This window comes from Silurus aristotelis (genome assembly GCF_946808225.1).
Source record: "Silurus aristotelis genome assembly, chromosome: 6".
Classification (NCBI taxonomy): domain Eukaryota; kingdom Metazoa; phylum Chordata; class Actinopteri; order Siluriformes; family Siluridae; genus Silurus; species Silurus aristotelis.
In genome coordinates, this window is record NC_139579.1 from 13,311,885 (window position 1) to 13,334,610 (window position 22,726).

The following is a 22,726-nucleotide window of genomic DNA, read 5'->3' on the forward strand; positions in this document are numbered from 1 at the left end:
TAAACACTCATCATGCTGCACCAAGATCTCATCAGAAAAAAAACAAAAAAAAAGTACTGAGCTCTGAGGCAGATAAAGTGGAGCCTGATTGGCTACAGCAATGCTACATGAGATTGGTAGGAATATTTGACCGAATGTTGATGATATTAACGGTTATGTGTAATACCCAGACTTTAAAAAAAATTATGATACCCTCTGGACCCCAAAAAAAACACGTAAACTCAACCCAAATAAGCAACAGCCCCTCGTTTAGGTCTCGCAAGCACAGAGTTGATTTCGGTCTCTGGGAAACCTGCAAATATTCCTGTATAATGGTGCAAAAATGAGACTGAGATCGCAGTTATAGATATCAATAATAACCTTCGTCTTTGGTGGTAAAACAGAAAAAAGAAAAACACGTCTCAAAATTGGAAAAATGTAAAATGTTAAAAGAAAAAGGGAAAAAAAATCGTGAAGTTGCTCTTTTGAGATTTTGTGCGATGACATCATGCATCACAACATGACAGTACAGGTAGGAATATAACGAGACCTGGGTGGCTTCAACCGACCACAGGGCTTCATCCTATTCTTTTCCCAAGTTCACACACGTATGTGAGACTATTTTGTATTTCTAGAGGGAATAAACTCAACCTAGCGCTGATGAAGGGATGCGATCGTCCGAATTAGCGCCGGCCGTGACGAATCAGAATACGAATCAGATCGGGGTGTAAGATGGGTGCGTTAAGGGTTTTATGTGGATTGGTCTCGTTGTACAGTGGAGAGATGGAGAGAAGGTGGAGTTCGTCCGCTCCACTCCTTCAGCTGGCCGTCCTTAAAGAGGAGGTTAACGGCAGGGAGGGGGACGCCGGATTCAGCCGGCGGCTGGCAGAGAGGCCCTGATAGACCACTGTCCGGGTCTCCGGAAATGCTGCAATCCTAGAAGACGAGAAAAAAAATACAAGCGAAAGGAATGACCGGACTGGAACCAAAATATTATCCACTGAACGTATCAAGAATGTGGCTTACTTGGAATGACTGGATAAAACTCAGAACTTTCAAGGACAGCTTTCGACTGGAATGCAGTAGTTCATGAAGACTGAAAAGAGAAGTGGATCATTTATGAGGAATCATATTTATAACGTGTTTTAACACTTATTACAGTACATGTGGTTGTCTATGAAATTCTGTATATAGAAAACTCTGGAAAAAAAAAACATTCTGAATCTCTATAAAAATGAATATATTTGACCAAAATGACCAAAAAGACTGTGATTGTCCAGAAACCAAAGCTTAAAGTGCCCAAAAGGTGTCCAAAACCTTGCAGCTTGATGCTGATAGATCAGTACGAACCATTTTCCCACTCTAAGGGTATACACAGTGTGGTCAAAAGTATTGGAACACCCGATTTCTCCACCTATACGTGTTTTAAGCAGTTAATTCGGATCCGGTCAGAACACACGTGTACGAGACGTCCGTCCTGCGGGGTTTTAGTTACCTGTCTTTGCTGCAGAGTTTGTGGGAGACGATCCTCTCGCACACTTTACGGTTCAGCTCCGAGCCGAAGAGTGGCATTCCGAAGCACAGCTCCAGAGGCACCCACTCGTCCTCGCTGGAGGAACCTACAGGCAAAAAAGCAGAAAAAAGACAGGAAATATCAGACTGTGACGCGTCACGCGTAGTGAGTTGGTCTCGCCGTGTCACACACGTACCCTCTGTTCCCTGTTTCTTACTGCTGTCCCCGTTGTTCTCCTCAGTAACCAGCTCGAAAGATTCACTGCTTCCATTGGCGTCAAAGCCGGTACCTAACTCGGGGTCTCCTTGAACAAGAGAAGACATGATGTCCTCAGGAAACAGTATATATACACACACACACACACACACACACACACACACACACACACACATTAAGAGCAATTAAAAGAATAACCGAGTTAGAGATGAAAAGCTGTCCTATTAAAACCCTTCCCCATATTCTAATGTAATTGGCGCTCTCGCTGAGATCCAGGGCTAACGATCGCTGTAAAGGTCTTCTCCTAATCTTTCTTCTGAATATAGATGAAAACAAAAAGCTTTAATGATCAGCGCCGGCTCTCACCAGCGGCGTCGCTCGGCCTGCAGAGGTTCCTGTTGCTGCTGTTTAACATTGTGATGTAGCCACACTGGTGCTCCAGATCCACTTTGTCCCGCAGGACCTTCAGAGCCTTGTGTGTGCACATGTTGGAATAGGAGAACTCTGGTACAGGGAGGGAAATAAAAAGGGCTCATGATGTGGATCTGATAAACATCTGATAAATCGGGATTCTTTTATGAAAGTGGTGATACCTCCTTTGAGCTCATCTTCGTCGAAAGGAAACGGGATATAAAGGGTTTCTCCGTGACCGTGAATGCCTTGACCCTGTCGGGGCGGGAGGAAGAAAAAGAAAGATGGCGTGTCAGAGGAGATCTCTGGCACTCCGGCGAAGCGGCTTGAGGACATCGTTTGGATTTGTGTACCTGTATGAGAACCGCGGAGTGAGTCAACGCGTCGTTCAGCATTGTCAGGACGTTTGACGAGGGCACCACGCCGGGGTCATGACCCCAGGATGTGATCATGAGCCGATCGTAGGCCTGAAGAAGAAAAAAAAACCGCGTAGAAACCCATTTGTGTGCACATTTCAAGAAATGTCATTTAGCTTAAAAATGCACAGGCGCACACACACACACACACACACTTACTTCAGTATGCAATTTTTCAATAAAAACTACTACGGTTGAAAGCTCCTTCTCCTTTATTGGAAAATTATCCATTCCGGATTGATCGCACTGACAGGGTACCTACCTGGAAGATTTCCGGTAGTTTCCGTAGTCTAGAGCCCTTAGACAGCAGGAGAGAAGGAGGGCCCTGGCCAGTCACATGGTACAAATAAAGCTTAAACCAAATAGAGCTGACTTCAGGAATCGCTGGTCCAATGTGCTGAAGGACAAAAAAAAACATACTTCACTTAAAACATACACTATATGGACAACGGTTTGTGGACACCTGGTTCATATGTGGTGTGCCTCTAAGTCTGTGGGAACATACATGTTTTTTTGTTCTTCTTTCAGCTGCTCCCATTAGGGGGCGCCACAGCGGATCATCCGTCTCCATACCCCCGTCCTCTACATCTGCCTCTTTCACACCAACTACCTGCATGTCTTCCCTCACCACATCCATTAACCTCCTCCTCTAAAACATCCTACATGCGCTGTCCCTCTAATAAACTAATTTTGAATCCTGTCCATCGTCGTCACTCCAGACGAACATCTCAACATTATAGAAATATATAAATATATGATCGAACAATCATCTGTTCAGAACTCGGTTATTGGTAATGAACAGTGTTAACAGAAACATACACACACACACACACACACACACACACACCTGCTTGGAAATCCTACTGAGAGTCGGTGGAGGTCTAAATAATTGATGAAGGTCATGTGACAGGGACAAAAAAAAAAAAAAAAAGCTTGTTTGCTCCTTTTTTTTTTTTTTTTACAAACAGGTCGTGGGTTTTTTTTTTTCTTTACGCTTCAATTAATTAAGCACCTTAAGTATAAAAAGTATTTGAGGATGAAGTCAAAAATTTTGTTAATTAGAAGAAAACTACTAATAAGGTAACAACAAACTAGCACTCAGCACCAGACGAGTCTCTAGACAAGGAGGAGGAGGATGAGGAAGAGGAGAAAAAGGAGGAGGTGGGGCTTACCTGAGGTGTACAGCTGCTGACTGGTCGGATCTCGTTGCTTAGCGGCGCCATGGAAACCAGGAGCTTGTAGTTCTTGTTAAGCACGCGGCTGCAGGTGGCAGGATCCAATCCCAGCAGACTCTCACATCGGAGGAGGTCCAGGGGCAGGCCTGAGGGGGGAAAACGCACGTGTACACACACACACGCACACACAATATAAATACGGTTGTATTTGTATTAATAATTGAATTATTGTTTTTCGTTTGGAAATTATGTAAATAAGGTGTAAAAATTTGTTTTATTTTTTAATAATAATAAAAATATAAATAGAAGTGATAGAACACTGAGGGATCACCTATATTTGGTACGTCGGGGCCCTGATCAGGAGTGAGTTCTTTGTTGTAGCGCAGAAAGAGTATTGTGTTCCTGAGGGTAAGTGCATGATCGAAATACCTCTGAGCTTCTCCTTCAGCAGTGCTTTCCACCTTCACACACACACACACATTTATTACCAGCGATTATTATCTCGTCTTTACATATACACAGTGTGTGTGTTGTGAATATAATCTACAAGTCAAGCAGGAAATGTGTTTAGGCTTAAATAAGTGATAAGAAAAAGCCAAGAGAAATGTGTGTGTGTGTGTGTGTGTGTGTGTGTGTGTGTGTGTGTGTGTGTGTGTGTGTGTGTGTGTGTGTGTGTGTACTCTGTATAATAAGTAAGCAGGCTTTCCTGCCTCTTCACCAGCAGCTCGCAGGATGAGACTGTTTGTCTCCCGTGCAAAGGCTCAGTTCCCATGGTGCATGGTAATGAAGTCTTTTTTACCTTCTCCAGTTCCATCAAAAAGCTGTCCAGAGTCTCGTCAGACAGCTTCCCAACCTCGAACATGGTCACCGCGTGGCTCTTCAAATTCTGTCCGACAAATAAAAAAAAAAACTGAATTACTTTCTTCATACAATGAACCATTTTAATCGCTTTACAGGGAACATCTGCTCTGCTTCTAGTCGACATTCAGCCTAGGATGAGCCGAAAATAATTCACATGCAACACATCAACCTTTAAGCTGGATGGCCTTCAAGAGAAGAAGACCTTACTAGGTTCCAGGTAGGGGGTGGTATCAAAAAGGTTACGAGACTCCTTCAAAATAGTCCCAATGCACTTTTCCCTTCACTTGAACCAGGAGACCCAAAACTGTGCACAAAATCATCTCCATGAAGATCTGCTTTAAATGGGTTGGGGCCATTTGCTATAAACCCTCTTGAACACCTTTGGGATGATTGTGAACGCCGATTGCACCCCAGAACCTCCTCACCTTCTCACCTTCTCACCTCCACCAATCAGTACCTAACTTTACTGACTGCTTAAATGAATCTCCACATATCTCCACAAATCTAGTGAAACATCTTCCCAGAGAAATGGAGCTTATTATGCTTTCTAAGATAATAAATGGAAGTATAAGAGGTGAAAATGAAAGGTTGAAAGGTTTGGGTGGAACTCACGGGGGAAAGGTTGCCCATCATGAGGAAGGCTGTGAGGGTGGAATCGAACAGGAAGGCGATTCTCTTCGTAGGAGCCGCAGGGATACTCAAACTACTCACACTGACTGCGTCTGAAAAAGAAAAAAATATATGTTTTGGTTAAATTCTACCTTTTGTATTTAGATTTCGAATGCTTTGTTCTGATTGGTCAGAAGGTGTGGGTCTGATAGCACAGTCGATATCGGAGTTCCCATGGAAGCGTAATAAGTGGCGGACCACAAGTTTGTTTGGTCTCGGCCTCGAGCGAATTATTTTTTTTTTTATCAGTATTACATTTTAAAAAACATACACAACAATGATAGAGGTATAAAAAAGATCCAGAGATGTTAGAAAGCTGGGCTCGGTTATGATACAGCGCCCCCTAGAGCACAGACTGTTAAGGGCCCTAAAAAATGGCAGCTTGGCCATCCCGGGGCTTGAACCCCTGACCTTCTGATCAGTAAACCCAGAGCCTTAACTCATAGGTTTGCTCATGCCAGGTGTGTGATATGACCTTTTAAACATTTTTTTTTTGAGACGTGTTTACTCTCAGGCCACGTCTGTACGCAATTAAACGTTTTTTTTTATCTGAAAAGGATTTAAGGTCAAATGAATGCGATGCTCTGTGTGTAAATGAGCTCTCGCTGTGCATATGTAATGTTTTTCCATTTCACCTTGGTCCTCCAAACTGGTGGTGTCCGTGTCAGTCGCGGAGGAACCAGCCTCCATAACTGGGCTGCCCCCCTCCCAGGACAACAGCATCTTCTGGGGGTCCATAGTGCCCCTAAAATACACACAAACACCACACACACACACACACACACACACCCACACACCAAGCAGAATGTCAGAAATGCGCTCGGTTCAAGCTCTGAAAATAACCGAAAACATGTAGAAACTCAACTGGTTGGCGTACTTCAGTCTGTTGACAGAGGGGGCGCTTTTCCACGACTGATGCAGCTGGTCGGGGCTGATCACCTGACCTTTCTTGATGGCGAAACCAAGTCGGCAATACATGGACACGGCGTTCTGCATTCGAAACGCGGATCTCAGATTAGCGTTGTGTTTTAAAGCAACAAAAGTCTTCATATTGTATAAACGTGAGCGCTACACAGACGTAAACAGATCGATCGATACGCCGCCACGAAAATCTCGAAACATCTCAAAAGTCATTCCATTATTTTTTTTAATACAAAAATACTTGGATACAATAATGCCAACTCCTAACGTAATATTTTGCTGCGCAACCTTTAGAGGCTGCAAATTTCAGAAGATTTTAATAAGACATCTGGGCCAGGTAGTCTGGAACACACTTCCTGAGCAAACTGCTCCAGCTGTCTCAGGTTTGAAGGTTCTTCTCCAGTTTCCATAGATGTTAGATAGAATTCAGATCAGGGCTCATAAAAGGCTGCTTCAAAATGATCTAAAGTTTTGTTCTTGGATGTTCCTGGCTGCTGGATATTAGATGTATGGGTTTGTCCTGATGGAGGACTCAAGGCTCCTAATGTTACAGCAAATCTATTTGTCTTTTGGAGGTCTATAAGGTACACAAGCAAGCTGGGATTGAAGTACGCACCTTCACCAGGCCCAGGTCGATCTGCAGGACGTTCGCCAGCTGAAGAAAAAAAAAATAATCAAGTCAAATAAAGCGTTATGTATGAAGGATATACCCTGAATACCAGGGTTTCTGCAGATTTCACAAAATCTAATTTAAGACCTCTAAGACCATTAAGAACGAAATTTTTAGACCCATAAGATTTTACATCTGTGGTACAATAACAGAAAGCTGATTGATGCAAGTTAATCTTATTTGTAGTCGTAATACAGCGAATTACCGTAATTTCCGGACTATAAAGCGCACACATTTATAAGCCGCACCCACTGAATTTAACAAATATTTTTATTTATAACATATATAAGCTGCACTGTATATAAGTCTACACTAATAACCTTTACACAGGCTTTAATGAAAGACACATTACACACGGTGTTACGGGTGAAATATGTTGCGCTTCCTTTAGGAGCAGAGCGGTATTTTGGGAATAGCCTGCCAGAAGCGAGATCTTTCTTCACCCAGACTCAACGCGTTACAACGGCTTGTATCTAAACAGTAGCCGACCAAGAAAGTAATTGTTCACTGTCTTCCTCCTTCCTTTCACAACTATTTATCTCGGGACTTTATCTTTTGGCATCGTCATGTGTTTAAAAATCACCCGATGGAAGTTTTTTCTCCCGAAGCCGTGCAGCTCAGAACACAGGTGAGGTGCGTTTTTTCATTTCTGTTCGGAAATTTCATTGGTCTAATGTTATGGGGTTCAGTTTTTTGGCTTGAAGTTTGTGAAACCGGGAAAAACCCAGGAAAAATCCATAAATTAGCCGCTTCGTTGTTTAAGCCGCGGGGTTCAAAACGTGGGGAAAAAAGTAGCGGCTTATAGTCCGAAAAATACGGTATATTTAAACCGGTGAAATAACTACAACACCACGGACACTAACAAACAAAAACATCTAAAGTGCTGCAGGAGAATTTCAATGAGGTTAGAGGTAAAGTTATATAGACATCGGAAAATTAAGACCTGTTTAAAACTATTTTAAACCTACAACTAAGAATTTAAGACTTTTAAAAACCTGAAATTTGGATTTTTTTTATTTTTGACGTTTTTTTAGACTTTGTAAGACCCTGCGAAAAAACACTGTATACACTTGAACATTTAATGTTCTCTGAAATGCAGAAATTGAGCAAGAATTGAACAAAAACTCGAGTGTTTTCGATGAGCTGCATTGCATGTGGCATCTCAGAGTGTTCCCTTTTCTTCCAGTACGCTGTTCTTCTAAAGGTGGAGCCCAATTATATATCCTAGCTGGATGGCAATTAAGAAAACATGAAATAAAAAAGCCTGAGCAGAAGATTTAAATTATTAACTGTAAATTGCAATACAGGTAAATGAGCAAATGGGGGCGCATGAGAGTCTCAGGAGTGTTTCATTCGTGCTCGTTTCCTTGCCAATTACTTGTCAATAAAAGCTCGGGAAAAAAATGTATCGATTAATAAACAGTACCATGTACCTCGGACACGTTGGTCTGCTCATCGATGGACACAAAGATTTTGTACAGCAGCGTCTCGAAGTAATCGCCCTGGACCCTGTTCATGACAAACCCCTCCAGAGGGGGCACTGTGGGCAGAACAAAATCAAACATATCATCTTTCTGCTTAAAACCTTTAATACATGTGGATGCCTATAACATTATACTATAAGTCCAAAAGTATTGAGACACTTGACTTTTCCAGCCATATGTGTTTTTTTGCTACTGCAAACTTGAAGGTACATACAGTAATTGTATATAATGTCTTAAGATGCAGTTGCATGAATTTTCTTCCAGTTGAACCAGAAGACCAAACCTGTTCCAGCATGACAATGCTTCTGTGCACAAAGCCACCTCCATGAAGATCTGCTTTACATAGGTTGGAACTGTGTGGAGGATCTGGAGTGTCCTGCTATTAACCCTATTGAACACTTTTAGGATGAATGTGAACGCTGACTGCACCCCAGGAACCTCCTCACCTTCTCACCTACATCAGTACTTGACTTTTCCAACCCTGCCGAATAAGTCTCCACAATCCTCCACAAAATCTAGCGGAACATCTTCCCAGAAGAGTGGACATTATTATGACAGGAAATGGGGAATAAATGTGGAATGTAATGTCAGTCTTGTTTGTTTGGTCAGCAAATTGTTCAGCATTCTGCATTCAGCAATAAAACAGTTGCATGGATGATAAAATTTCTTCACAAAAAACATATATCTCAGACTTTCGGACCTCAAAATCGGGGTAAGTTTGCAATCCGACACTTCTCCACCCATTGCATTATTCACCTTTACACTGATAACTACATACCTGATATACAGCTGTCATCAGATATGGGTACATCAAGGTATATAAAGCCCCTGTTATACAGACCTAAATGAGAAAAGAACAAAATGTACATATAAAAACCTGTCGCTTGAATACATAAGCAGTCATTCAGCAGCTTCCTCAGTTAAAAATAGTACAGATTGCACTTCATACATAATCCCAACTCTTATCGCCGCTTCTTCCATTAACCTTTATTCAGCCCTAAACGGCTCAAACTGCTGCACTCTGTCGTAACACGTCATATTATGTTTGAACTGGATTCTCGTGCAGATGAATTTCTGTCAGTGTGAGCCGCTCGGATATGACACTCACTGAGAACCACGTTGTACTCCATTGATCCAGTCAGCTGAGGTCCGGCATCAATCATCTTATCAATGGCCTTCTTCTCGGCTGAAGAACAGATCTGTAATCGACCAACACAAAGCGGCACTCAGAATGACACCACTACTGACGAGGAGTGTTTTGAGGACAGAATTGGTTTCCGTAAAGAAGGGGGAAAAAAATTATATATATATATATATATATATATATATATATATATATATATATATATATATATATATATATATATATATATATATATATATATATACACAGTACAGACCAAAAGTTTGGACACACCTTCTCATTCAAAGAGTTTTCTTTATTTTCATGACACTGAAGGCATCAAGGGCTATTTGACCAAGAAGGAGAGTGAGGGGGTGCTGCGCCAGATGACCTGGCCTCCACAGTCACCGGACCTGAACTCAATCGAGATGGTTTAGGGGTGAGCTGGACCGCAGAGTGAAGGCAAAAGGGCCAACAAGTGCCAAGCATCTCTCGGGGAACTCCTTCAAGACTGTTGGAAGACCATTTCAGGTGACTACCTCTTGAAGCTCATCAAGAGAATGCCAAGAGTGTGCAAAGCAGTAATCAAAGCAAAAGGTGGCTACTTTGAAGAACCTAGAATATGACATTTTTCAGTTGTTTCACACTTTTTTGTTATGTATATAATTCCATATATAATTCCACATGTGTTAATTCATAGTTTTGATGCCTTCAGTGTGAATCTACAATTTTCATAGTCATGAAAATAAAGAAAACTCTTCGAATGAGAAGGTGTGTCCAAACTTTTGGTCTGTACTGTATATATATATATATATATATATATATATATATATATATATATATATATATATATATAAATATAAATATATATATATATATATATATATATATATATATATATATATATATATATATATATATATAAATATATATATATATATATATATATATATATATATATATATATATATATATATATAAAATGTGTGTGTGTATAGAGAACGACATTCTATTGAGTCCAAATGTGACATTTTTGTCTCTAACAGAAGAACCTAGGAGAAAAGATGTCAGCAGACTACCTCACCCTGAAAGTCAAACATTAAAGTGAAAGCTTAATAGTTTGGGGTTGTTTGGGAGCATGGAAAGTTCCAGAAAGTGAAAGGAATCCTGAACCAACATTCCATACTTTAACACGATGCAATTCCGTCTGGACTGCGGCTCATTGGAACTGACTTCACCATAAGACAAGAACGGCCTGCCAAGTCACCACACTGAAATCCCATTGACCTGCTCTTGGATAAACTGGATCATAAAGAAATCTCCAACTAGTGAAGTACATCTCTGGCAGGTTTTACAAAAGACATGGCAGAGTATTTCGGCTGAATGTTTGGAGAACTGTCCATTGCTGTCCGGTGCTGAAATTGTGTAAAGCTTCTTCGTGCTAAGGGAGGATTTTTCAATACGTTTGTTTGAACAAAGTAAATCTCCATACAGTTACATTACTGAGTTTGTTGCATAAAAACAAAAGGAACATGCAATTGTCTCTACAATAACAGACAGAGACAGAGTTTTCTAGCTTTTGACAGGAAATGCACACAATTCCACAATCCCTATCAGCCACTAGAGACCACAGAAGGAGCATTATCAGCACAGCAGTGACACTGGAATGGTGGTGTGTGGTGCTGCTCGTAACAGTATTTCTCAGCTTATTAAACACCTCAGTGTCAATGCAGAAGTAAAAATAGTCACAAAAAATCACTATCTGACAGCAGACTTGAATAAAATGGAAAAAAGTTGAATGCAAATGAAATACTGATGATTTATGATGTGCTTTGGTCCTTGGAAGATCTGGGTTTCATGGTTTCAAATTCCTACAATCTATACAAATTTATTAAGCACCTCTAGGTTTATCTAATAAAATGGACAAATTAAAGGTACACTATATTGGCAAACTTTTATGTTTTTTAATGACACCTGACCATAAGATTGGTATGTGCTTTTTGAGTGTCCCGTTCCACATTTAGTTCCAATTTCCTTGTATCATAGCCTTCACTTTTCTCTTCTAGGAAGATGTTCCACTAGATCTTGTGGAGATTTGTGCTCATTTAGCCAGGTAATAAATGCAGGAGATCTTCCACTGTAAAGTCAGGTGTCCCAATACTTTTGCCAGTGTAGTCAAAGTATAATAATAAAATATAAGAAACATAATCCTGCTTTGATTATACGTCACCAATCGATGCAAATAATATTGGGGCAATAAAAGTGTCGCAACTACAAAAACATCATCATGAGGACCATCAAAACAAGTTCTGGCAATTTTGGTATCTATCAGGAGTTTGTTCTGGGGAAAAAAAAATCCTAAACTTTGAACATCTCTCAGAGCTCCACTGAATCTATTATTTATGCAAAAAAAAACTAAATCGGTAAGCAGGAAGTCATAAGTCATAGATGAAACCAGTAGTTTATAGTTTGGACACGTCACAAACCTGGACTTTACCAAACAAACAAAGCGTCACAAAGAAGAGTTTTTTGAAAAAATAACTTCAAAAATCTCCAAGGTTATACCTGCTACACATCACAGTGAGCAAATTCACTATTCCAGCAAGTGAAGCATGGTGAAGGTAGGACCATGATGTGAGGATGTATTTCATCTGTCTGCCTGGCAAGACAGATGGCGCCAAATACAATCAAAGAAAATGTCTGTGAGACATGACACTGAGCAGATGGAATTCTCTCCTGCAGAAATACGACACTGGGCATTCAGCTAAGGTTCGCAGAAATGGTTTAAAGCCTAGAACTCGATCTGAAGACTAGTGCTTAATAATGTCCATCCAATCTGGCGATCGAGAAGAAGTATAAGCAAAAATATGCCCCAGACATGCAAACTTGACAAACATCTCGCATAAATGTATCACATAGCGAGTCTGATGTACCAAATCTTATCCAGAAGCTTTTTCTTCTATTATGCATCATTAAATCCAACTCTCAAAAGATTTGATTGCTCACCCTTATGTCGTCCTCGGTGATGAAGCCGGTCTGCGCCACCCACCACGGTTCCACCGAGATCTCCACTGGCTTGGCTGGCAGGAGGTCCCTTGCTGATTTTCTACGGAAGAATTTCTGGTCGGGGACAGATGCTTGCTTAGGCAAGAGCATGTGCATTTCATAAAATCTACAAGACATGACTCTCGGAGGAGCACTACAGTGCTCTCCTCTGGGTTCTTCCGAACGCAGCCGGATTTCTTAGACCATCTGATGGTTTTCATGCTAACAAATCCTGAGAGAGCTTCCACACACTTCATTAACATAGCTGCATTTTTTTTATTTTTTAATGAAGGCACCAAGACAGATTGTGCTGAAGATAATTTAGATTTTTTGGTTTTCTCTCTTACTTTGGATGATCTGCACTGGTTCATCAGATCGATGTATTGGTTCCGTCCAATTCCGAGAAGCCTTAGACCTGAAAATACAGAGTTATTTATCATTTATAATCTATTCCAGGGGTCCCTACAACTACAGCCTGCCCACACATTTGGAACGTCCTTTGAACAATGCCAGGGAAATATTTTTAAATTTAAATTTGAGATATTTGTTTTACTCATATCATATTTGTATTTGAAAATAAATGCCGGCATTTCAACTTAAATGTCCCTTAGTTATTATTAGAGGTCGAGGCACCGATAATTGATCACTGGTACTATCGACTATCAGCAAAAATCCATACCAATACTTTTTCCAACTTCCGGTCCTCTCTCATTACAACAGCGGCCTCTAGAGGCGAATTGCATACAACATGTGAGACTGCGTGCTGCACAGAGAGCGCTATATTATATTTATTATTTATAATGTATTAATTATATAATTATATTTATTGCATTTTGTATACATATTTATTTGCTTTGGCATATTTTCCTGATTCAGTACTGTTTTTTTTCTTTTTGTAATAAAGTTCAGTACAATTTTTCATGGAGTGGTAAGGTTGTTTTTTCCAGTATCCATTTAAAAAAAATATATTGGTTGATAAATGGGTTCTTAGCAAGTACGAACCAACCTAGCTATCGGTATCGTTTCAGTAAAATCCAATCGGTCGACCTCTAGTTTTTAATATAACCTGCTTATTTGTTAGATTCATCCGCCAACCATATACATAAGTGTGTAAATTATTTAAATAATAAACTAACAAATACTTTTCAAATGATAATAAAATCTCGATAATAATACTGGGAGTCACTCCAGCACATGTCATTTTTCTGTTACAGACCACCCCTATTACAGTGAGAAAAGAAAGTTTGGGGACCCCTGGTCTAAAGATTATAATAAAGTCTAGATGTATATCAGTAAACACACACATTGTCCATACCAGAGGCTCCTAGACAGCAAGGTCAAGTATAAGGATTAAAACCAGCAAGGGCCACATGAAAGCCTGAATCACAACACTCACGCTCTCGACTGAAGCACATTCTCGGGTGTTTACTGACTGAGACGGAACACTTCACATCTCAAAGCTTTTCTATGAGATATAAATAACTAACATGCATCCATATTTTATAGCCTTGTTGCCTCACAATCCCAGGAGACTTGAATCTCGAGCGCTACTAAGTGCCAGTGAGTGTGTGAATAAGTGTGTGAACACGAGTACATACGTCCCATCTAGTGTTCATTAAATACACTCCGGATCCAACCAGACAGCCAGGATTCTCCTGACTGGGTTACACTGCACTGTGATGAAGCAGGAGTAGCAGCTGTGACTTGTCTTGATCAGTGGGAGAGAATGGAGAGATCAGTGGAGCAGTGGAAGAGAACAAGGAGATTAATGGAGCAGCGGAAGAGGATGAAGAGATCAGTGGAGCAGTGGAAGAAAATGAGGAGATAAGTGGAGCATTGGTAGAGGATGAAGGGGTCAGTGGATCAGTGGAAGAAAATGAGGAGATAAGTGGAGCAGTGGAAGAAAATGAGGAGATCAATGGAGCAGTGAAAGATAATGAAAGATCAGTGGAAGAAAATGAGATCAGTGGAGCATTGGTAGAGGATGGAGGGGTCAGTAGAGCAGTGGAAGAGAACACAGGGATCAATGAAGCAGTGGAAGAGAATGAGAAGATCTTTGAATCTGTGGTAGAGGATGGAGGGATAATTTAAGCTGTTGTAGAGAATGAGGAGATCATTGGAGCAGTGAAAGAGAATGAGGAGATCATTGGAGTTGTAAATGGGGGGGGGGGGTTTCAGTGAAGATCATGGAACTACTGATTAATGCAACTTCACTACAATGACACCTGCAAATGGCCAGATGATTCTCCATCCCATATCTACAATGGCTTCATATTTTGCTTTGAACAATCCTGGTAGCTTTTATGGTGTGAGCAACCAAAAAAGCTCGGAAATCCAATGATTCCTCCTTTTTATTTAAAGTCCCTCAAGCCAGAAGCACACACACACACACACACACACACACACACACACACACTTCTTTTTATTTATCTTTCTATTATTTACTGGCTTTTTTTATCGCCACCTAATGTGAATTCAAGCCGAGTCTATTTCATTGCGGACGCTACTTATGGGCAGGTCGATACGCTCATGTAGTATTGACATCACGATAAAGTATATCATAATATATTTTCAGCGATACCGTGATATTTCTGTAAACAAAAATAAATGAATAAAATATTTAGCCGTTTCCACAAAAACATGGCCTTGTGCTGCCTGCTACTGCTCACACACTGCTAAGCTCTTTTGGCTGGTGGCCATGTGAGTGAGCATGAGAAGGTCACTGATGATAGTTAATCACGGGGCAAAACAAGGGAAGAACTTACAGTCTGCAGCGGTGAAGTTGGGCAGAGAGTCGTAGCTCTTCTCGCTGTTCATAATGTCCTGTAGATATAAAGTAAAGCAAAGGTGTGAGATCTTCCATGGAGAACATTGTATTATAATCATAATAAGTGATAACCCATATGTGGTTCTTCTCCAAACTACAAATTAAGAGGGAGCCTAAAATCTTTTCAAATGAACCAAGAGTCCCAAACCTATTCCAGCTCCATGAAGATCTGGTTTAAATGGGTTGGATGTATATAAAAGATCTCCTACTATAGAGCTCAAGAACTAGTAAACACCCTTGAGATGAATGTAAACTGCACCCCAGGCCTCCTCACCTTCTCACCTCCATTTTACAACCTGGCTAAATGAATCTCCAGAAACCTCCAAAAAAACTTATTCCCCAGAAGAGTGGAGGTTCTTAAAGCAGGAAATGGAGAGTAAATGTGGAATGGGATGTTCAAAAAGATTCACACCAATCATGCTCAGATGTCCACAAAAATTTGCCCACACAGTTTACATTTGAATATCAGAATTCAGAGTGAAAGATCTTCATAGTGGAAGATCTTCACTGGCCTGTTCAAGAACCCTGTTGAAATTGTCAGGATGAATTGCACCCCAGGCCTCCTTGCCTTCTCACATACATCCCTCCCTGACTTTACTACCGGGCTGTATGAATCTCCACAAATCTCCACAAATCTTGTGGAACATCTTCCTAAAAGATGTATTTTCCAGACATGTATCAGAATCCGCCCACGCATGGAAGTTGCATGGGTTACTGAGCGATGGCTGGCCCCAGGCAACCATATGCAGCGGCAGACGGTCAGCTCTTGCGGTTGCACGACTCCAGACAGCGATGTGTGGAAGAAGAAGTTGTGTTTGTGGTACAATAGTAAGTTCAGTGCCTGCGTTTGAACCTCATAAAACTGGATCTAGACTGGATCTACTGAACATCCATTCCACATTTACTCTCCATTTCCTGCTTTAAGAACCTCCACTCTTCTGGGAAGAAGTTCTACTAGATTTTGTGGAGATTCATTCAGTCTGGGGTGGAGGCTGTCAGCGTTCACATTTATCCCAAAGGTGTTCAATAGGGTTAATAGCTCTAAATTTCCACATCTTCCAACCCATGGAAAGCAGATCTTCATGGAGCTGGCTTTGTGTACACTAGCATCGTCATAGACAATGTGTGCCAACCGTTTGGTAAAGAACCTCATATTAGTGGAAAAGTCGAGTGTCCTACAATTTTTTGTCCATAAATATTGGGACATCTGACGTTCCCAGTTCAAATTCTTCGCAGAAGTGAAGAACTTCACTTCACTTCATCCGTGAAGCTCGCATTCATGCTGGAACAGGTTTGGGCCTGTCGGTTCGGTTGACGCTGCGGCACACAAAGCCGGTCTGTGCGGATACGTTTGCAGAAGAACCTCATACGGGTGCGATCGCAATCAGCGTGAGAATTACTCAAACGTTTTCCCCACAACGTACACCATAAACCACTCAACCATCCACGTTTTTCTTCTTCGAAGCTCTTGAATGCCCTGAATCCAATAGGTTCTGTCATCAAACCCGACAGAATAGTGTGTTCAAAATAAACACGGAAAGACTTACGCTGGTAGATCAATAAACTACTACACGTTAAAGTTAAACCTTTTACAAACAAATAAATGCCCATAAATTCCTACATGCAATTACAGCACTTCATAAACAATCCCTTTTTCTCCCCACAGCAGAGCCAAATGTCATTGAAGGCTATTCCTGACAAGTGACACGTACAAACCACACCCAGGATGGATCTCAACCATTCAGCAGGATGTCATAATGTTGAACAATGTCAGAATTTCTGACGTTTCCCTCGCACCAAGGTCAATTAACGTCTAGTCTGATGGAGACAAAGAAATTTGCCACTGTAGATTTGTGCGTTTGGGGGAAAAGCTGCTTCTGTGAACAAAAATACTGTTCTGGACTCATGTGGAACATCTCAGTTTCTGTAGACTGTACTGTAGATCTCTCCATGTAGATCTATTCCCTATAGACCTGTAACAGTGGGTTTTTCCCCACAGATTTCTACAGATTTCAGCCTGTAAATTATTTTCCTACAGATCTCTCCCTGTAGATCTCTTCCTGTAGATCTCTCCATGTAGATCTCTCTATGTAGGTCTTTCCGTGTAGATCTCTCCCTGCAGTTCTCTCAATGTAAATCCCTCCATGGATTTTCTTCCCTACAGAGCTCTCCTGATAGATCTCTCTCTCTGTAGATCTCTCCATGTAGATCTCTTCCTGAAGATCTATCCATGTAGATCTGTTCCTGTAGATCTCTCAATATAAATCTATCCATGTAGATCTGTTCCTGTAGATCTCTCCGTGTAGATCTTTCCGTGTAAATCTGTTCCTGTAGATCTCTTCCTGTAGATCTCTCTCTGTAGATCTCTCATAGTAGATCTCTTCCTGTACATCTCTTCCTGTAGCTCTCTCCCTACAGAGCTCTCCTTAAAGATATCTCTCTACAGTTTGTTTTCCTTGTAGATAGCTCCATGTACATCTTTTTCTGCAGATCTCTTACTGCATATCTCAGTTTAGAAAAAAATGCTTATATTTGGCCTGTGTGTAACTTTATATTTATACCCCTCTGAAACAGGAAGTCAAGGTTGAACAATTTCCTGTTCCTAGTCACCCGGGTGTACTAGAAAACGTTAAATATCAATGGTACTTTAAACAGATTTAACTTTATTTGTATATACTTTAAGAGAATTATATTTTATTATATATTATATTATAATATTGCATATTAAAACCGAGAGAAAACTGTTCTACTGTTTGTGCCCGCACTGTAAGAGAGCTTCTCCTCGTCCCATCATGGCTTTACTTCTGTGCTACAGCTGAAGTTATATTTCACTGTTGCTGCATTGCTGACGTGCAGAGGAGAAATAAACGTCTCAGCTTTGGTGCTATGAGGTTGTCTGCGGCTTTTATTTGGGGAATAGGGACGACAATTAACAACAAATCACTGGTCAGAAAACGAGCGAGACAGAAACTAATGCACTGCAGACAATCTCCTGAAACTCATTTCGATTTCATTTTATTTGTTTAACACTTTAAAACAACATTTACTCGGCTGGTCAGGAAGTATTGAACAAATAGTTTAGATCTTTCTCTGTAGATCTCTTACTATAGATCTCTCCCTATACATTTCTTCCTGTAGATCTCTTCCTGCAGAATTGTTCCTGTAGATCTCTTTGTAGATCCTATTTCCTGCAGATCAGTCTCACTAGATCTCTTCCTTTAATTCTCTCGCCGTAGATCTCTCTTTGTAGATCTATTGCTGTAGATCAATTGCCATAAATCTTTACCTGTAGATCCCTCCATGTAGATCTCTCACAGTATATCCCTCACTGTAGTTCTCTACCTGTAGATCTCTACCTGTACATCTCTACCTGTACATCTCTACCTGTACATCTCTACCTGTACATCTCTACCTGTACATCTCTACCTGTACATCTCTACCTGTACATCTCTACCTGTACATCTCTACCTGTAGATCCTACTCCCTACAGATCAGTCTCAGTAGATCTCTCCATGTAGTTATCTCCCTATAAATCTCTCCTTGTAGATCTATTGCTGTAGATCAATTGCCATAGATCTGTACCTGTAGATCCCTCCATGTAGATCTCTCCCTGTATATCTCTCCCTGTATACCCCTCACTGTAGATCTATACCTGGAGATCTATCCCTGTAGATCTCTACCTGTAGATTTCTCGTTGTAGATCTCTTCCTGTAGATATCTTCCTGTAGATCTCTCCCTGTAGATCTCTCCCTGTATATATTCCTCCTTGTAGATCTCTCTTTGTAGATCCTACTTCCTGCAGATCAGTCTCAGTAGATCTCTCCCTGTAGTTCTCTCTCCATAGATCTCTCCTTGTAGATCTATTGCTGTAGATCAATTGACATAGATCTGTACCTGTAGATCCCTCCATGTAGATATCTACCTGTATATATTTTCCTGTATATCTTTCCCTGTAGATCCCTCCCTGAAGATCTTTCCCTGTTGATCTCTCCCTGTAGATCTCTCCCTGTAGATCTCTCCCTGTAGATCTCTTGGAATTTTTTTTTTTATTTGGTTAGTATTATTGTACGTACGTAGTTATATATTATATTGTTTATGTTTTTATATATTATGTATGTCTCTATTTGTCTCCAGTTTTGGATTATTTGCGTGTTCAAGCATTGATGCCGCACCTCCATGATGCTGATGTAGTATGAGAAGGGAGTGACCCGTAACCCTTTGACCATGATGTCGGAGAGGTGGTATGGGTACAGCATCAGGTGCTCACGGCTGTACTTCAGCAGCTCCTCGTAATAGCTCCTCTCGTCCTTCTTCACGTGCCTGACTGTCATGAGGAGGAAAAAAAAACATGACATCTCAATCCACAATTATATTTTGTGTAAATAAAGAAGATCCAGGATCCTTTAGAATGTTCTTACCCAGGTTGTTGCGAAACCGGAGCTGGTTCCGTATGCTGTACAGCAAGACCTGCTTATCATACTCCCGCTGTGAGTTTCCAAGACTCTGCAAATAACAAGAAATGGATGAGAAGTTCAAAAGGAGATATCAAATATCTCAACAATCTCCTGCTTTCAATCCCAAGCCTGATTTTCTGCATACCAGTTGCCTCAATACCACGACCTGTAAGCATGACTAGGTGTTTGCATGATGCTGATGATGATGGTCTGTAAAGGCTCAGACAAATTATGTGATTGGATGAACATTGCAAGAACATTGATGATGATGATGATGGTGATGATAAGGATGAGGAAAAGAAGGTTCTTTAAAGTCTCAGACAGATGATGTGATGTGAGGAACATTGCAAGAACATTGACGACTGATGGTGGTGGTGGTGGTGGTGGTGGTGATCAAACACTCACAGATGATGTGATTTGAGGAACATTGCAAGAACATTGATGATGATGTGATGATAAAGATGAGGAAAAGAAGGTTTTTTAAAGTCTCAGACAGATGATGTGATGTGAGAAACACTGTAAGAACGACGATGATGATGATGATGATCTTTAAAGGCTCAGACAGATGATGTGATGTGAGGAACATTGCATGAACATTGATGACTAATAGTGGCAGTGATCTTCAAACACTCACAGATGATGTGATGTGAGGAACATTGCAAGAACGGCGATGATGATGATGATGATAATCTTTAAAGGCTCAGACAGATGATGTGAGGAACACTGATGATGAGGAGTAGAAGGAGAGGGAGGGGGTTTAGACTCAGAGAGATGATATGATGTGAGGAACATTGCAGGAACGATGATGATGATGATGATGATGATGATGATGATGATGATGGTGGTGGTGGTGGTAGTCTTCAAAGGCTCCGACAGACATATTCATGTATGACATCTCATGCTACCTATATTCAGCCCTGTTAGGATGCACAGTCCAGGTGTTTACCTGCTTGACATTGGCCGGAAGCTTGTTCCACGGGTAATTCTGCCTGATGTGAAATTCCACGTCCGTGTTCATCGCTGTGTTTCCGCGGCTCCGCAGCTAAAAGGCCAGCGCCGGGGTTTCCGGGTAAGTCTGAGCCGACTGTACCCTCCCTCAGCCGCAATTACCACAACCTTTTACCCTAACAAAATATTACCACCAAATAAAATAAATACACTGTAACACGATTCCACCCGACCCTCCAGAACGTCCACTTCCTTGTCGTATAGCCAGGCAACCCGTTACGTCACGCGTCCACCTACTGACGTCACTTCCGCCCAGCGTGTAAAGAACGGGCTGTAACAATAAAACGGGTTGCAAAAAAAACCTTCTAGTGGACTACCGTAGTTCACTCGGGCAGTTCGTTTTAATCCCTACGTAGTGCGCATGTCCCGGATGTAAGGCGCGATTTGAAACAAAGCCTCTCTAAAGAACGAATGAATGAATGAACGAATGCCTGTTTTCTGCTGATATGAAGCACCACACACACACACACACACACACACACACACAGTACCAAATTATAGTGTTTTCTATTCTATGGCCCTCACATATATCAATGTATTCCTCCTGGTGCAATTCTTCGCTCTATGAAACAACCATCAAGCAATAAGGGAAAAGTCTGCTCTTAAAAAAGATGGATTTGGTGAAATATTTTGGCCTTCAGTGCTGATCTCCTGCTCGGGTTTATACTTTTGTTATTGTCGTGAGGAGTGGACGTACCTTTATTATTAAAAAAAACGCAGTATAACCAAGAAACTCAATGAAGAGAATTTAACAAGTCTCCTTTCACTGTAGCCACAACTGCACCGCTCACATACACAGTCTCCAGCAGAAGCACTGCTACGAGGGTATGAGGTAAGAATACCTCAGGGTGTCACAGAACCAAAGCTCTTTTGTACGTCGCTCTGGATAAGGGCGTCTGCTAAATGCCGTAAATGTAAATGTGGCCTCCACAATCACTCGATCTAAATCCACTTGAGATGGATTGGGATGTGTTGGACCAGAGAGCGAAGGAAAAACAGCCAAAATGCACTCGACACCTCTGGAAACTCCTCAAGATTGTTACAAAACCGTTCCAGGTGACGACCTCGTGCCGGATCTCTGCAACGGGGTCAAAACTCTGAGCTGCATCTTCATCTTCGGGAAGAGGGTGAAGTCCTCAGAAGACAAATCTGGCGAGTACATGCGAGGAGAGCTCGGTGACACATGTGGTCAGAAAAGCGGCTTTTGATACGCACAGGACGATGTCTTTTGGCACAGTGACTTATGAAGATCGGTGCTCCCTGTGACTGTGTGCGCAGCCTTGTGCTGCCATCTGTTGGCGTGTTACAAAACTAGTCTTGAAACTTTTTTATACCACCCTCGAATCATACAGTAACCTCCACTCTTCTGAGAAGATGCTCCATCAGATTTTGGAGTGTGTAAAGTCAGCTACTGATGTACACTGAGATAAGATGAGGAGGCTTTGGGTGCAATCAGCATTCACATTCATCTTAATAGGGATGAGGTTGGAGCTCTGTAGCAGGAGATCTTCCACTCCAACCCAAGCAGATCTTCATGGAGCTGGTTTTGTGCACATTGCTGGAACAGTTTTGGGTCTCAGTTCAAATGAAGGGAAAATTCAGTCCTACCACATCCTATACAATAGTGTGCTCAGCCGTCTCCAAGAGTTTGTGGGTGGAGGTCAGGAAGTTGTATGACCAAATTTCCTCAAGATCATAAGAAGAAGTAAAGTAACTAACGGTCATTATGTTTCACTTTATTTTCAATAATGTTGAGATGGGATGTCATTATCACTCCAGCTGTAGTGGACATTAGCGACGAGTCGTTCACAAAAGATTCGCTCATTTTGAATGATTCTTTAAAGTGACTCGGAAAAACGAGTCACCTCAGAGTGATTCGTTTATTTTCTACTGGATTCGCATGAGGAAAGCGTTGCAAAATCTCTGTAGGTCATGTACAGAAAACACAATTAAA

General features: G+C 41.2%; 1 protein-coding gene and 1 long non-coding RNA gene across 3 annotated transcripts; both read right to left on the reverse strand.

Moving 5' to 3' along the window:
* Positions 1-182: 182 nt before the first annotated feature.
* Positions 183-21,021, reverse strand: fam91a1 (family with sequence similarity 91 member A1). 2 transcript variants are annotated; one of them, XM_083543273.1, is made up of 24 exons: positions 20,711-21,021; positions 19,729-19,813; positions 19,483-19,634; positions 15,249-15,306; positions 12,831-12,898; positions 12,445-12,558; positions 9,424-9,514; positions 9,094-9,156; positions 8,265-8,371; positions 6,778-6,816; positions 6,118-6,230; positions 5,876-5,985; positions 5,184-5,293; positions 4,510-4,596; positions 4,042-4,171; positions 3,708-3,856; positions 2,798-2,932; positions 2,473-2,586; positions 2,302-2,374; positions 2,075-2,212; positions 1,689-1,796; positions 1,475-1,598; positions 1,006-1,075; positions 183-915 (listed from the first exon to the last, which is right to left on the reverse strand). In XM_083543273.1, the coding sequence occupies exons 1-24, from the start codon at positions 20,780-20,782 to the stop codon at positions 730-732; spliced, it is 2,496 nt and encodes an 831-aa protein (XP_083399399.1). In that variant the 5' UTR covers positions 20,783-21,021; the 3' UTR covers positions 183-729. The 2 variants fall into 2 exon arrangements, with proteins under 2 accessions (XP_083399399.1, XP_083399398.1); XM_083543272.1 differs by having other exon boundaries at positions 6,106-6,230; positions 20,711-21,014.
* LOC310727190 lies at positions 18,301-19,330 on the reverse strand. The gene is made up of 2 exons (XR_014533956.1): positions 18,765-19,330; positions 18,301-18,470 (listed from the first exon to the last, which is right to left on the reverse strand). It is a non-coding gene; the product is annotated as an uncharacterized lncRNA (long non-coding RNA).
* Positions 21,022-22,726: the final 1,705 nt, after the last annotated feature.

What these genes read in the sequence shown, in the direction of transcription:
- fam91a1 (XM_083543272.1), bottom strand. Translation starts at nt 20,782, where the DNA reads ATGAACACGGACGTGGAATTTCACATCAGGCAGAATTACCCGTGGAAC. An exon ending in CCGGTTTCGCAACAACCTGG is followed by an intron (nt 19,635 to 19,728) that starts GTAAGAACATTC and finishes TCCTCATGACAG; the next exon opens with TCAGGCACGTGAAGAAGGAC. An exon ending in TTTTGATGGAACTGGAGAAG is followed by an intron (nt 4,172 to 4,509) that starts GTAAAAAAGACT and finishes GTGTGTGTGAAG; the next exon opens with GTGGAAAGCACTGCTGAAGG.